At 44.8% G+C, this 12,591-nt stretch overlaps 1 protein-coding gene across 1 annotated transcript in view; it reads left to right on the top strand.

The window, feature by feature from the left end:
• Positions 1-12,022, top strand: part of LOC124605730 — a 553,029-nt gene extending 541,007 nt beyond the window's left edge. Inside the window, exon 6 of the mRNA XM_047137609.1 lies at positions 9,987-12,022. Within this exon, the coding sequence (XP_046993565.1) occupies positions 9,987-10,106 (120 nt within the window). The 3' untranslated portion in view covers positions 10,107-12,022. The remainder of the gene's footprint in view (positions 1-9,986) is intronic.
• The last annotated feature ends 569 nt before the right edge of the window (positions 12,023-12,591 follow it).

Here is a 12,591-nt window from a genome sequence, read left to right as displayed (position 1 = left end):
TGCTCCGTTACTCCGTAAGCTCGTATTTTTTTTTTCCATTCAACGGCAATGCGGGACGGTGTCAAACGCCTTACTGAAATCAAGGAACACGGCATCAACCTTTGCGCCGTTGTCCACTGCGCTGTGGATCTCGTGGAGGAACAGAGCGAGCCGAGTTTCGCAGGATCTCTGTCTGTGGAATCCATGTTGATTTTTATAGAGGAGACGTTCATTTTCCGAACACGTCATAATTCTTGAGCATAAAACATGTTCCATAATTCTACAACAGATTGACATCAACGACATAGGTCTATAATCGTGTGGCTCTGTCTTACGGCCTTTCTTAAAAACGGGGATGACCTGCGCTTTTTCCAGTCGTTAGGTACCTATCGTTGCTCAAGCGATCTACGATAAATTACTGCTAGAAGGGAGCAAGTTCTTTCGCATAATCTTTGTAGAATCTCATAGATATGTCATCTGGTCCAGAAGCCTTTCCGCTACTAAGCGATTGTAGCTGCTTTTCAATTCCGCTATCGGTTATCTCAATATCTGCCATTTCGACCTTCGTACGACGATTAAAAGGACGGACAGTATTACCATCTTCCGCGGTGAAACAACTTCAGAAGACCGAATTCAGAATTTCGGCCTTCTCTCTGTTATCTTTCGTTTCGGCGCCGGTGTTGTCGCTGACAGAATGAAGAGATGATTCTGACCTGCTTATTGATTTCTCATACGACCAAAATCTCTTAGGGTTTTTACTCAGGTCGGTTGACAACGTCTTACTTTCGAAATCATTGAACGCTTCTGTCATTGCTCTGCTTACGCTCATTTTCACTTCGTTCAGCTTTTGTTTGTCAGCTAGGTTTTTACTTACCTTGAATCTGAGATGAAGTACTCATCGCTTACGTAACGCTTTTCTAACAGGGCTATTACACCATGGTGGATCTTTCCCGTCACTTAAAACCTTACTCGGAACACACTTGTCTAGGTTCAAAAATTGCTCTGAGCACTATGGGACTTAACAGCTATGCTCATCAGTCCCCTACAACTTATAACCACTTAAACCTAACAAACCTAAGGACATCACACACACACAGTCATCACGAGGCAGAGGAAATCCCTGATCCCGCCGGGAATCGAACCCGGAAACCCGGGCGACTTGTCTAGGGACTATTGAACGATGCCTTTCAATTTTTCCTATTTGTTCTCCACATCTTCGTCCTCATCACCGAATATTTGATTCTGACTGCTGAGATATTCTGAAATTTGTATCCTGTCACCCTTGCTGAGCAAATATATCTTCCTATGTTTCTTAACATTCCTTGTAGCACCAGTCGTCATATATGCTGTCACAGCCTTATGATCACTGATACCTTCCTCTACGTTAACTGGTTGGATAAGTTCAGGTCTGTTTGTTGCCAGGAGATCTAAGACGTTACCCTGAGAGTTGCTTCTCGAACTGTAAGCTCAAGGTAATTTTCGGACAAAACATAAAGAACAGTGCCACACGATTCCCTGTCCCTGGCACCAGTTTTGATGGCATAACGGTCCCAATCTATACTTGGCAATTTGAAGTCACCTCCCTTTTACAACGGCATGATCAGGAAAATTATTAATGATATTCTGAAAGTTCTGTCTGAAGCGCTCCACAACTACAAATCCTGACCCAGGTGGTCTATAAAAGCACCCGATCACCATTTTTGACCGTTCTTTGATACTCAGTTTCACCCTGATCGGTGATGACCTCGCTAGATTTTACCAAATTTGTTCCTGCAATAAACACGCTGCCACCATTGACGACTAACCTATCCTTATGGTAAACATTCCAATCAGAACTTCGGATTTCGTTATCATTGATGTCTGGATTCAAAAAAAATGTGTGTGAAATCTTATGGGACTTAACTGCTAAGGTCATCAGTCCCTAAGCTTACACACTACTTAACCTAAATTATCCTAAGGACAAACACATACACCCATGCCCGAGGAAGGACTCGAACCTCCACCGAGACCAGCCGCACAGTCCATGTCTGGATTCAACCAGCTTTCTGTTCCCAGTAGTATGTGTGCATTATAACTTTCACTAAGCGATACTAGTTCTGGAACCTTTCTTTGGATGCTCCTGCAGTTTATTAAAATCTTACTAATCTTTTCTATCTGTGAGCTGCGAGGGCCAAGATTCTCTGAGGTCGCTGTGGCTGATTTAACAGGCAAATCGTCTTTGATCCAAAGGGAGGAGTTCTCTAACCTAAAAAAGCCCCATGTGCACGCCACACGTACTCCACTACCCTAGTAGCCGCTTCCTGCGTGTAGTGCGTGCCTGACCTATGTAGGGGAACCCTATAATTCTGCGCCCGATAGCGGAGGTAGAGAAATTCTCATTCGATACCGTCGCCGAGTCGTCTAAGCCCCTGGTTTAGACCTTCCACTTTGCTCCAGACCAGAGGACCGCGATCAACTCTGGGTACGATGCTACAAATAGACAGCTTAGCCTGCACCCCGCGTGCGTTGCTAGTTGCCTTCACCAACTCAGCTAGCCACTGAAAGGAGCCGAGGATGGCCTCAGAACCCAAGCGGCAGGCGTTATTCATGCCGACGTGTGTTGCTCTACATGCATCAGGTTGCACCCATTGCGCTTGATAGCGCCGGCAGGGACTCCTCCACATCACGGATGGGGCCTCCCGGCAAACATACCGAATGCGCACTGGAATTCTTTCCTGCCTTGCCTGCTATCTCCCTTTGGGGCTCCATCACCCGCCTAACATTGGAGCTCCCAGAGAATAGCATTCCAGGGGGTGTTTTCCAACAGGATAAGGCTCGCTCACATAATGGTATTGTAACCCAACATGCTCTACAGAGTAATGACATGTTGCATTGGCCCGCTCCATCACCAGATATGTCTCCAATCGAGCACATGCGGGACATGGTCGGATGACAAGACCGTCATCATCCACAAACAGCATTAAGTGCCCCTGTATTGACCGACTAAGCGCTACGTGCGTGGAACTCCATCCGACAAACTGACATCCGGCACGTGTAGAGCACAGTGCATGTAAGTTTGCATGCTTGCATTCAACATTCCGCTGGTTACACCGGTCGCTAATACACCCCCGTTTTCCATTTACAATGACCTATCTTGTACTTACATTAAGCTGTGATCTTGCAATGTTAATCACGTAAATACAGCACCGAGACAAATATAGTCGCGAAATTTCATTGCTTTACATTAATTATTTTTTGATGTTACGATTTTTTCCTCAATCATTGTTCATTAGACCTACTGAAAAATTAATATGTTAAAGATCATTTTCTTTTCTGTGTAATTCTGATAAAGCCGATTAGATTTAGCTCACAAATTGTGCCACCTTATAAACTTTTCACGCCAATTAAGATATTTCCTGGATGCACTTCTGACGAAAACGGGATCCTGGTAGGTGGATTCGGAGCTTTTTGTTAATCCTGGCATTCATAGAAACTTTCATCCTCTGACACATATATTTTTATTTTCAACCGAGAAGTCAAATACCAATATTCTTGGATTTAGCTTCAAAAATGGTTTCAAATGAAATATCGTCGTAAAAATTTTCATTCCCATTCGGGCTGAATCTCCAAAAGCACAGAAACACATATTTCTTTATTTCTAACGAAGAAGCAAAACACAGACTTCCATAGATTTAGCTTAAAACTGCGTTGGTAATTAAATATTTCCGTACAAACTTTCATCCCGTATTTCACCTCCTTAGGGGTGTAATTTCGAAAACACTCTTTTTAAACTAAGCATACAGTGTAAGATCAACTCCCTCTCCAAATTCGAAGTTCCTGTCCTTACCGATTTTGGCTGGGCGATGATGATGGTTCAAATGGCTCTAAGCACTATGGGACTTCACATCTGAGGTAATCAGTCCCCTAGACTCAGAACTACTTAAACCTAACTGACCTAAGGACAACACACACATCCATGCCCGAGGCAGGAGTCGAACCTGCGACCGTAGCAAGAGCACGGTTCCGGACAAGCGCCTAGAACCGCTCGGCCACAACGGTCGGGCGGCGATGACGAGTCAGCTAATAAATCAGTATATTTCCTTTTATATGTACAGAAGGCGCTGACGTCCTTACGTTGCAGAATCCTAAAGCATAACCTGAACTCAAATATGACGTTGCTAGAGAAAAATAAGCTTCTTTCAAAGATTCGCGCCGATTCAGAAAAACCATTCGTGTAAAGAACAGTTTGTTTCGTTCGTTCAGAACATCTTATAAACAACAGATGCATGTAAACAGATAGTTCCCTCTTCCTGCATTTCCGAAAGGCGTCGATCACTAGTCACGATACCATCACAGTTAGTACACTCCTGGAAATGGAAAAAAAAGAACACATTGACACCGGTGTGTCAGACCCACCATACTTGCTCCGGACACTGCGAGAGGGCTGTACAAGCAATGATCACACGCACGGCACAGCGGACACACCAGGAACCGCGGTGTTGGCCGTCGAATGGCGCTAGCTGCGCAGCATTTGTGCACCGCCGCCGTCAGTGTCAGCCAGTTTGCCGTGGCATACGGAGCTCCATCGCAGTCTTTAACACTGGTAGCATGCCGCGACAGCGTGGACGTGAACCGTATGTGCAGTTGACGGACTTTGAGCGAGGGCGTATAGTGGACATGCGGGAGGCCGGGTGGACGTACCGCCGAATTGCTCAACACGTGGGGCGTGAGGTCTCCGCAGTACATCGATGTTGTCGCCAGTGGTCGGCGGAAGGTGCACGTGCCCGTCGACCTGGGACCGGACCGCAGCGACGCACGGATGCACGCCAAGACCGTAGGATCCTACGCAGTGCCGTAGGGGACCGCACCGCCACTTCCCAGCAAATTAGGGACACTGTTGCTCCTGGGGTATCGGCGAGGACCATTCGCAACCGTCTCCATGAAGCTGGGCTACGGTCCCGCACACCGTTAGGCCGTCTTCCGCTCACGCCCCAACATCGTGCAGCCCGCCTCCAGTGGTGTCGCGACAGGCGTGAATGGAGGGACGAATGGAGACGTGTCGTCTTCAGCGATGAGAGTCGCTTCTGCCTTGGTGCCAATGATGGTCGTATGCGTGTTTGGCGCCGTGCAGGTGAGCGCCACAATCAGGACTGCATACGACCGAGGCACACAGGGCCAACACCCGGCATCATGGTGTGGGGAGCGATCTCCCACACTGGCCGTACACCACTGGTGATCGTCGAGGGGACACTGAATAGTGCACGGTACATCCAAACCGTCATCGAACCCATCGTTCTACCATTCCTAGACCGGTAAGGGAACTTGCTGTTCCAACAGGACAATGCACGTCCGCATGTATCCCGTGCCACCCAACGTGCTCTAGAAGGTGTAAGTCAACTACCCTGGCCAGCAAAATCTCCGGATCTGTCCCCCATTGAGCATGTTTGGGACTGGATGAAGCGTCGTCTCACGCGGTCTGCACGTCCAGCACGAACGCTGGTCCAACTGAGGCGCCAGGTGGAAATGGCATGGCAAGCCGTTCCACAGGACTACATCCAGCATCTCTACGATCGTCTCCATGGGAGAATAGCAGCCTGCATTGCTGCGAAAGGTGGATATACACTGTACTAGTGCCGACATTGTGCATGCTCTGTTGCCTGTGTCTATGTGGCTGTGGTTCTGTCAGTGTGATCATGTGATGTATCTGATCCCAGGAATGTGTCAATAAAGTTTCCCCTTCCTGGGACAATGAATTCACGGTGTTCTTATTTCAATTTCCAGTAGTGTATCTTCGGAAGTATTCGGTCCAACCACATAAATGTGGCCTCCACCTATGATCGACGTGCAATAACCACTCACAGACGGCAGGTGGCAGCACTAGCACTGGAGGCTACGAAAAGCGTCTCGGGAGGACGTGGGAAACAATGCAGTTGTTGTAATGCGGAAGCGGCGCGATTTATCTAACGTCCAAAAGGACAAGATCATTGGGTATTGGGCCATGGGTGGAAGCGCTTCCGAAACGGCTACGTTTGTAAACTGTTCGCGTGCCGCCGTGGTTAAACTGTACCGTGCATGGCAAAATATCGGAAGTCGTGCAGAGGGGACTGTGGTGCATCATGGGCCATAGATGACAGGGCTGAAAGACGGCTGTGGAAGATGTGTCTGGACGAATAGATATGAGACGGTTGAGCCTCTTCCCATCCAGGTGAATCAAGGACCTACCAACAGTGTCTCCTCAACGCGGCGGCAAACGTTTCTGCTTACAGGACTCCACAGCAGGCGCCTGGTTCTTTCACCTATGCTGATTGCTGTTCATCGGCGACAAAGGCTGGAATACACGCGCGAATATCGCAACTGGACGTCCACAGTGTGATAATAATAATAATAATAATAATGGTGTGTGACGAGGGCCTCCCGTCGAGTAGACCGCTCGCCTGGTGCAAGTCTTTGGATTTGACGTCACTTCGGCGTCTTGCGCGTCGATGGGGATGAAATGATGATGATGATTAGGACAACACAACACCCAGTCCCTGAGCGGAGAAAATCTCCGACCCAGCCGGGAAACGAACCCGGGCCCTTAGGATTGACAATCTGTCGTGCTGACTACTCAGCTACCGGAGGCGGACCACAGTGTGATGACGGAGGACCTTTTCAGATGAGCCACGTTATATGCTCCATCAGACAGATGGCCGTTGGCGTATACGGCGTGAACCGCCTGAAAGCAGACATTCTAAAAGAATAGTCGGTTGAGTCCAGACAGGAGGAGGGAGCGTTATGATGCCGGGAATGTTTTGCGCGCAACGGTGGTTCAAATGGCTTTAAGCACTATGGGACTTGACATCTGAGGTCATCAGCCCTCTACACTTAGAACTACTTAACTAATCTAAGGACATCACACGCATCCATGCCCGGGGCAGGATTCGAACCCGCGACCGTAGCAACCGTGTGGTTCCGGACTGAAGCGCCTAGAACCGCTCGACCACAGCAGTCCGCTCAACGGTGGATCAACAGAAATTTGCATCTATAGTTCGGAACCACGTCGACGCCTATATCCGCGGCACGATGGGAAAGTGTCACACGGCATGGTTTGAAAAGCACCAGGATGAGTTAAGCGTACTCCCCTGGCCACCAAACTGCCCATACTGAAACGCAGTCTAGAATCTGTGGGACTGCCTCGCCCATACAGTTCACTCCATGGATCCTCAACGAGAAATCTAGTGCAGCTGGCCGTGGCACTTAGTCGGCATGACTACGTCTGTTAGTAGCTTCCAGTATCTCATGGAATCTCTTCGTACAAGGTTTCACAGTGCTCCACGTTGCAAAAGTCGGTTAATGTGACCTGACAGTGTGTGAGACTGTCTAATACACTCCTGGAAATTGAAATAAGAACACCGTGAATTCATTGTCCCAGGAAGGGGAAACTTGATTGACACATTCCTGGGGTCAGATACATCACATGATCACACTGACAGAACCACAGGCACATAGACACAGGCAACAGAGCATGCACAATGTCGGCACTAGTACAGTGCATATCCACCTTTCGCAGCAATGCAGGCTGCTATTCTCCCATGGAGACGATCGTAGAGATGCTGGATGTAGTCCTGTGGAACGGCTTGCCATGCCATTTCCACCTGGCGCCTCAGTTGGACCAGCGTTCGTGCTGGACGTGCAGACCGCATGAGACGACGCTTCATCCAGTCCCAAACATGCTCAATGGGGGACAGATCCGGAGATCTTGCTGGCCAGGGTAGTTGACTTACACCTTCTAGAGCACGTTGGGTGGCACGGGACGTGCATTCTCCTGTTGGAACAGCAAGTTCCCTTGCCGGTCTAGGAATGGTAGAACGATGGGTTCGATGACGGTTTGGATGTACCGTGCACTATTCAGTGTCCCCTCGACGATCACCAGTGGTGTACGGCCAGTGTAGGAGATCGCTCCCCACACCATGATGCCGGGTGTTGGCCCTGTGTGCCTCGGTCGTATGCAGTCCTGATTGTGGCGCTCACCTGCACGGCGCCAAACACGCATACGCCCATCATTGGCACCAAGGCAGAAGCGACTCTCATCGCTGAAGACGACACGTCCCCATTCGTCCCTCCATTCACGCCTGTCGCGACACCACTGGAGGCGGGCTGCACGATGTTGGGGCGTGAGCGGAAGACAGCCTAACGGTGTGCGGGACCGTAGCCCAGCTTCATGGAGACGGTTGCGAATGGTCCTCGCGGATACCCCAGGAGCAACAGTGTCCCTAATTTGCTGGGAAGTGGCGGTGCGGTCCCCTACGGCACTGCGTAGGATCCTACGGTCTTGGCGTGCATCCGTGCATCGCTGTGGTCCGGTCCCAGGTCGACGGGCACGTGCACCTTCCGCCGACCACTGGCGACAACATCGATGTACTGTGGAGACCTCACGCCCCACGTGTTGAGCAATTCGGCGGTACGTCCACCCGGCCTCCCGCATGCCCACTATACGCCCTCGCTCAAAGTCCGTCAACTGCACATACGGTTCACGTCCACGCTGTCGCGGCATGCTACCAGTGTTAAAGACTGCGATGGAGCTCCGTATGCCACGGCAAACTGGCTGACACTGACGGCGGCGGTGCACAAATGCTGCGCAGCTAGCGCCATTCGACGGCCAACACCGCGGTTCCTGGTGTGTCCGCTGTGCCGTGCGTGTGATCATTGCTTGTACAGCCCTCTCGCAGTGTCCGGAGCAAGTATGGTGGGTCTGACACACCGGTGTCAATGTGTTCTTTTTTCCATTTCCAGGAGTGTAGAACCAAGTACGGTTATACTGGACGGCGAATGTTCCAGAGGAACGAGGATCGCATCAGGTGTAGCACAAGCAAACGTAATACCACATAATGCTTTCAATACTGATTAACTATATCGTATAGCAATATTAGGACTGTAAGGCTGTTAGCTGGCGATGCAGCTCTGTACGGGTAATTATCGTCTTTGGACGATCATAAGGAACTCTGTAGGCTCCTCCAGCGGCTTGCTAGGGTACTGCGACCTGGAGCTTTCAGTGTGTAGCAGGACTGCAGAGACGTACCTGCAAACAAAGAAAAATTTATTTGCAGAATGAATTTATTCTGCCAGTCAAATATTTTGTAGAAATTCGTTACGTAACTCTGTTTTTCCAAGGCGATAACTAGAACTTCGCTGTTGCAGATTCCACAAAACTGCTTTACTGGTATCAGATATTGACATGCTAGATAGAAAGATGTTCCCCATTTATGTGCCGACAGCTTGAAATAAATCGACTGTGTATTGGACTAGTGAAAACTCAAAAATATTGTATACCATTTTCCTTTCTTCTATTACTTCTCTAGGAAATCTGGCTTATTTGACACAGGTAAAACTGTCTTCTTGGTTAATTTTATAGCTTTGGCGCTGCATTCTTGTGAAGAATATAACAATATGCAAAATAAGAAGCATATGACACAAACTTGGCAAACTCATAATAAGTAATATTGCAACATTTCAGTGTAAATCATCTAATATGACTAAGGCTCTCTTTCACATCCAGTCTTAAAGAAAACCTGTCATCATTATCTACTGTTCATGGTTTTCTAGTTTAATTTAGACTTGTTGACATAACTGAAACAGCATTTCCACTCATGTGAAAAATTTTGGCTTTTCTTTAAATGTATTTTCAAAATGTGTTAGGTAACTAGCTGTAAAGACACAATAGCTAATTCTCTGTGATTGTTCATGTTCTTGGAAATGCTAATCAGAAATAGCAGTAACACTCAGACCTTACAGCTGAGTGAATACATTTACAATGAAGTTAATCAGCCATTATAACTTAATCAGTGATTTGCAATTTAAATTTATATGAAATGTCTCAAATGCAAATTCATAGGATTTACATGGAAGGAGGAGAGAATCATTAACAGTTGACTTAGTCAGAGGTTCTGTTTAATTTTTTAAGAATCTCTTAAATGTTATTCAAATGTTACAACTGAATCACTATTCAAAACTTTTGGTCATTAATTCTTCTGTTTTACTATTATTTTCAGGGAACCATCCAAGTGGCAAAATTGCTGCCCTATGCCAGCCAGATGCAGCAGGAGTGGACATGCAATGGCACACATCCCCAGCTCACATCAAAAGAAATCCCCAGTGTTGTTGCTCTTTAGGAAAAGTCAGGAGCACAGTGAAAAATATACATATATACAGCGATGTACTTTTGTAACTCCACTATCACAAACATATGACATATTTGATATCCAGGAAAGTATGATACAGTCACCAAAAGTTCCTAATAAATTTAGGTGACACGATACAGGACACTACTGTGATAGTGCTGTGGGTGAGCCACTTAAAATGAACTCCAAATAGTTGCAATATTGATATAAGTTAAGACATAAAGATCTTTATTTCATTGTGAACCACATGATGACATGAAATAAATCCACATTATTTAGGTGTAAGAGCAATATAATTTGTAATTTTATGATCTGAAATTAATTGTAATTTAATTAGTTTTAGTAACTTTACTGTCATTAAATTATAAACTACTTTAATAAGATAATGCATTCATGTTGTTTGAATGTGACTTGCATACACAGATCATACTGAAAAATGAGGATAATAACAAAATCACTGAAAACATAAATACAAATTAAAATTTTAAGATTTGTCGTTTTTGAGGAATTTAAGTTAACATTTTTTCTTACTCTACAGTTAAAAACTAAAACTCAAATGTAACTGGAAATTTGACAGTTGTTATGTCTTATTAGATATTCAAATCTATGTCAGAATATGTCTTACTTTGTAGCTCACATCTTGAAAAGGAGTTGATCTATGTTCAAATATATCAAACAGATATATGAAGACTGTTGAGAGTAGGTTAAACAAAGAAACTGTCTTTGAAACGTTTACTGTCAGTGGAAACCTTCAGAAGAATGCCAACATTCACAACAGACAAAATATGTCTTAAAAGTAGAGGTTGTGAGTTATCATTGATGTGCACTGGGATGATTTATTGAAATGCATCCTTCCCTTCATATAAAAAAAAAAACTGAAAACAGAAAGTCTCCATTTTTTAATTTTGCTAGAAGGATTTGAGGAAAGCATGTGTTATCAAAGTTCAACTCTGTAATAAATTATACATTCACTTTCCAGTATGCTTTTCAGAGGTATAACACATCTACATCAAGTAAATTAAATTGGTATCACAGTAGCTTTACATTAATTCTAGATATAAGTTTGTCTAGAAATATACTGAAGGCACTAGTGTCTAGCAGAACAGTTGATTGTAATGTAGATTTTATAATCAATTACTTGTTCAAACTCAATTATTTCAAAGTTTTTTATACAGTTTTATTGCAATTTATTAGTTCTTCCCTTTTCATCTAGAATTTTCTGCTTTATTCTCATGCTGGAGACATAAAGTAATGTCACAGTGAAAGTATTCGTACTGAATATGAAATTATAAATCAATAAATAACATCTAAAGTTTTCATATGCCTTCTGTGTTTTTAGGTGTACTCATGGACGCAATTTATTTCCAAGAGAATACTTGTGTTACATAAAAAAAAAAACAATCATTCTACTGATAACCTAAAACACTTTTTTTGTTTACAATTTTAGGTATGTACAATTTTATTGTTGGTATTTATATTTAGCATCTGTTAATAGTGTACATTGATTATTGATACTTAAATTATTTTTCAGCCTTCACTGTTAAATTTGTGTTTAATTTTTGTTGGTAAAACCATGCTGCAATAAAATGTTTTTGTGGATTATTTCCTTGTAGATACTACCTAGTTGCCACAATTACATACCCCTAAGCAAATAATAATTGCAGTTTACCAGAGCTGCAGACTGTGGCTTAATTTTTGATAATGTAATACTTGCCAAAGCTCATTGACATCAGTGACATCAGTCCGCTGTTTGAAATTAGAAAGCACACTTAATATGTTAAGAAAACTGTGAGGTTCAGGTTTGAAATGTAATTTTGCCTGCCCATTAAATCAAAAATGAAAATAACACTTCCATGAGCAAGATGGAAAGCCTCTGTAGTGCTGGTTGAGATAGGGGGAACACCAAGTAGACTGAGGCAGAATGGAAATTTGGATTGAGGAGGGAGTTATGCTTGTGTAGTCCATGCTCTTGTGGGAAGCCACTGTGCCAGGATGGTATAGTGGTTAGCACACTTATCTATTGAGTAGAAGACCCTTATTTGAATCCTGACCTTCACACAAATTTTCATTTGTTGCTTCAGTCTGCATATATACAAGTGGTTAGTTACCTGACTGCTGTTGTGGTGCTTCCAGGTCTACCTCAGATGTTCCTGTCATGGCAACACTACATAGGCCATATAAGACATAACATAATTAAATGAACCTTAACATTGACACATACACTGGTGAAGTGGTACAGTCCCAAAGGTATTCCAACAAGCTAAGGGTAACACAACTTTCATTATGATTTTGTTATGTCAAAAGTCTTCACTGCCATTTGTTGTTACAATCATTACAGCTCTCCTGTAACCTGTGTTGCATGTTTCTGTGTTTGACTTTCCATTTGTTACTCTGCAGTCTCTTCATTATTAGTATGGCAAAAGCTTGATTCCTAGTATTGGAAACATATTAGTGACTTTCTGTCACTGTGACATTG

This window comes from Schistocerca americana, chromosome 3 (assembly GCF_021461395.2).
Source record: "Schistocerca americana isolate TAMUIC-IGC-003095 chromosome 3, iqSchAmer2.1, whole genome shotgun sequence".
Classification (NCBI taxonomy): Eukaryota; Metazoa; Arthropoda; class Insecta; order Orthoptera; family Acrididae; genus Schistocerca; species Schistocerca americana.
This window is presented reverse-complemented; position numbering and strand designations above follow the sequence as displayed.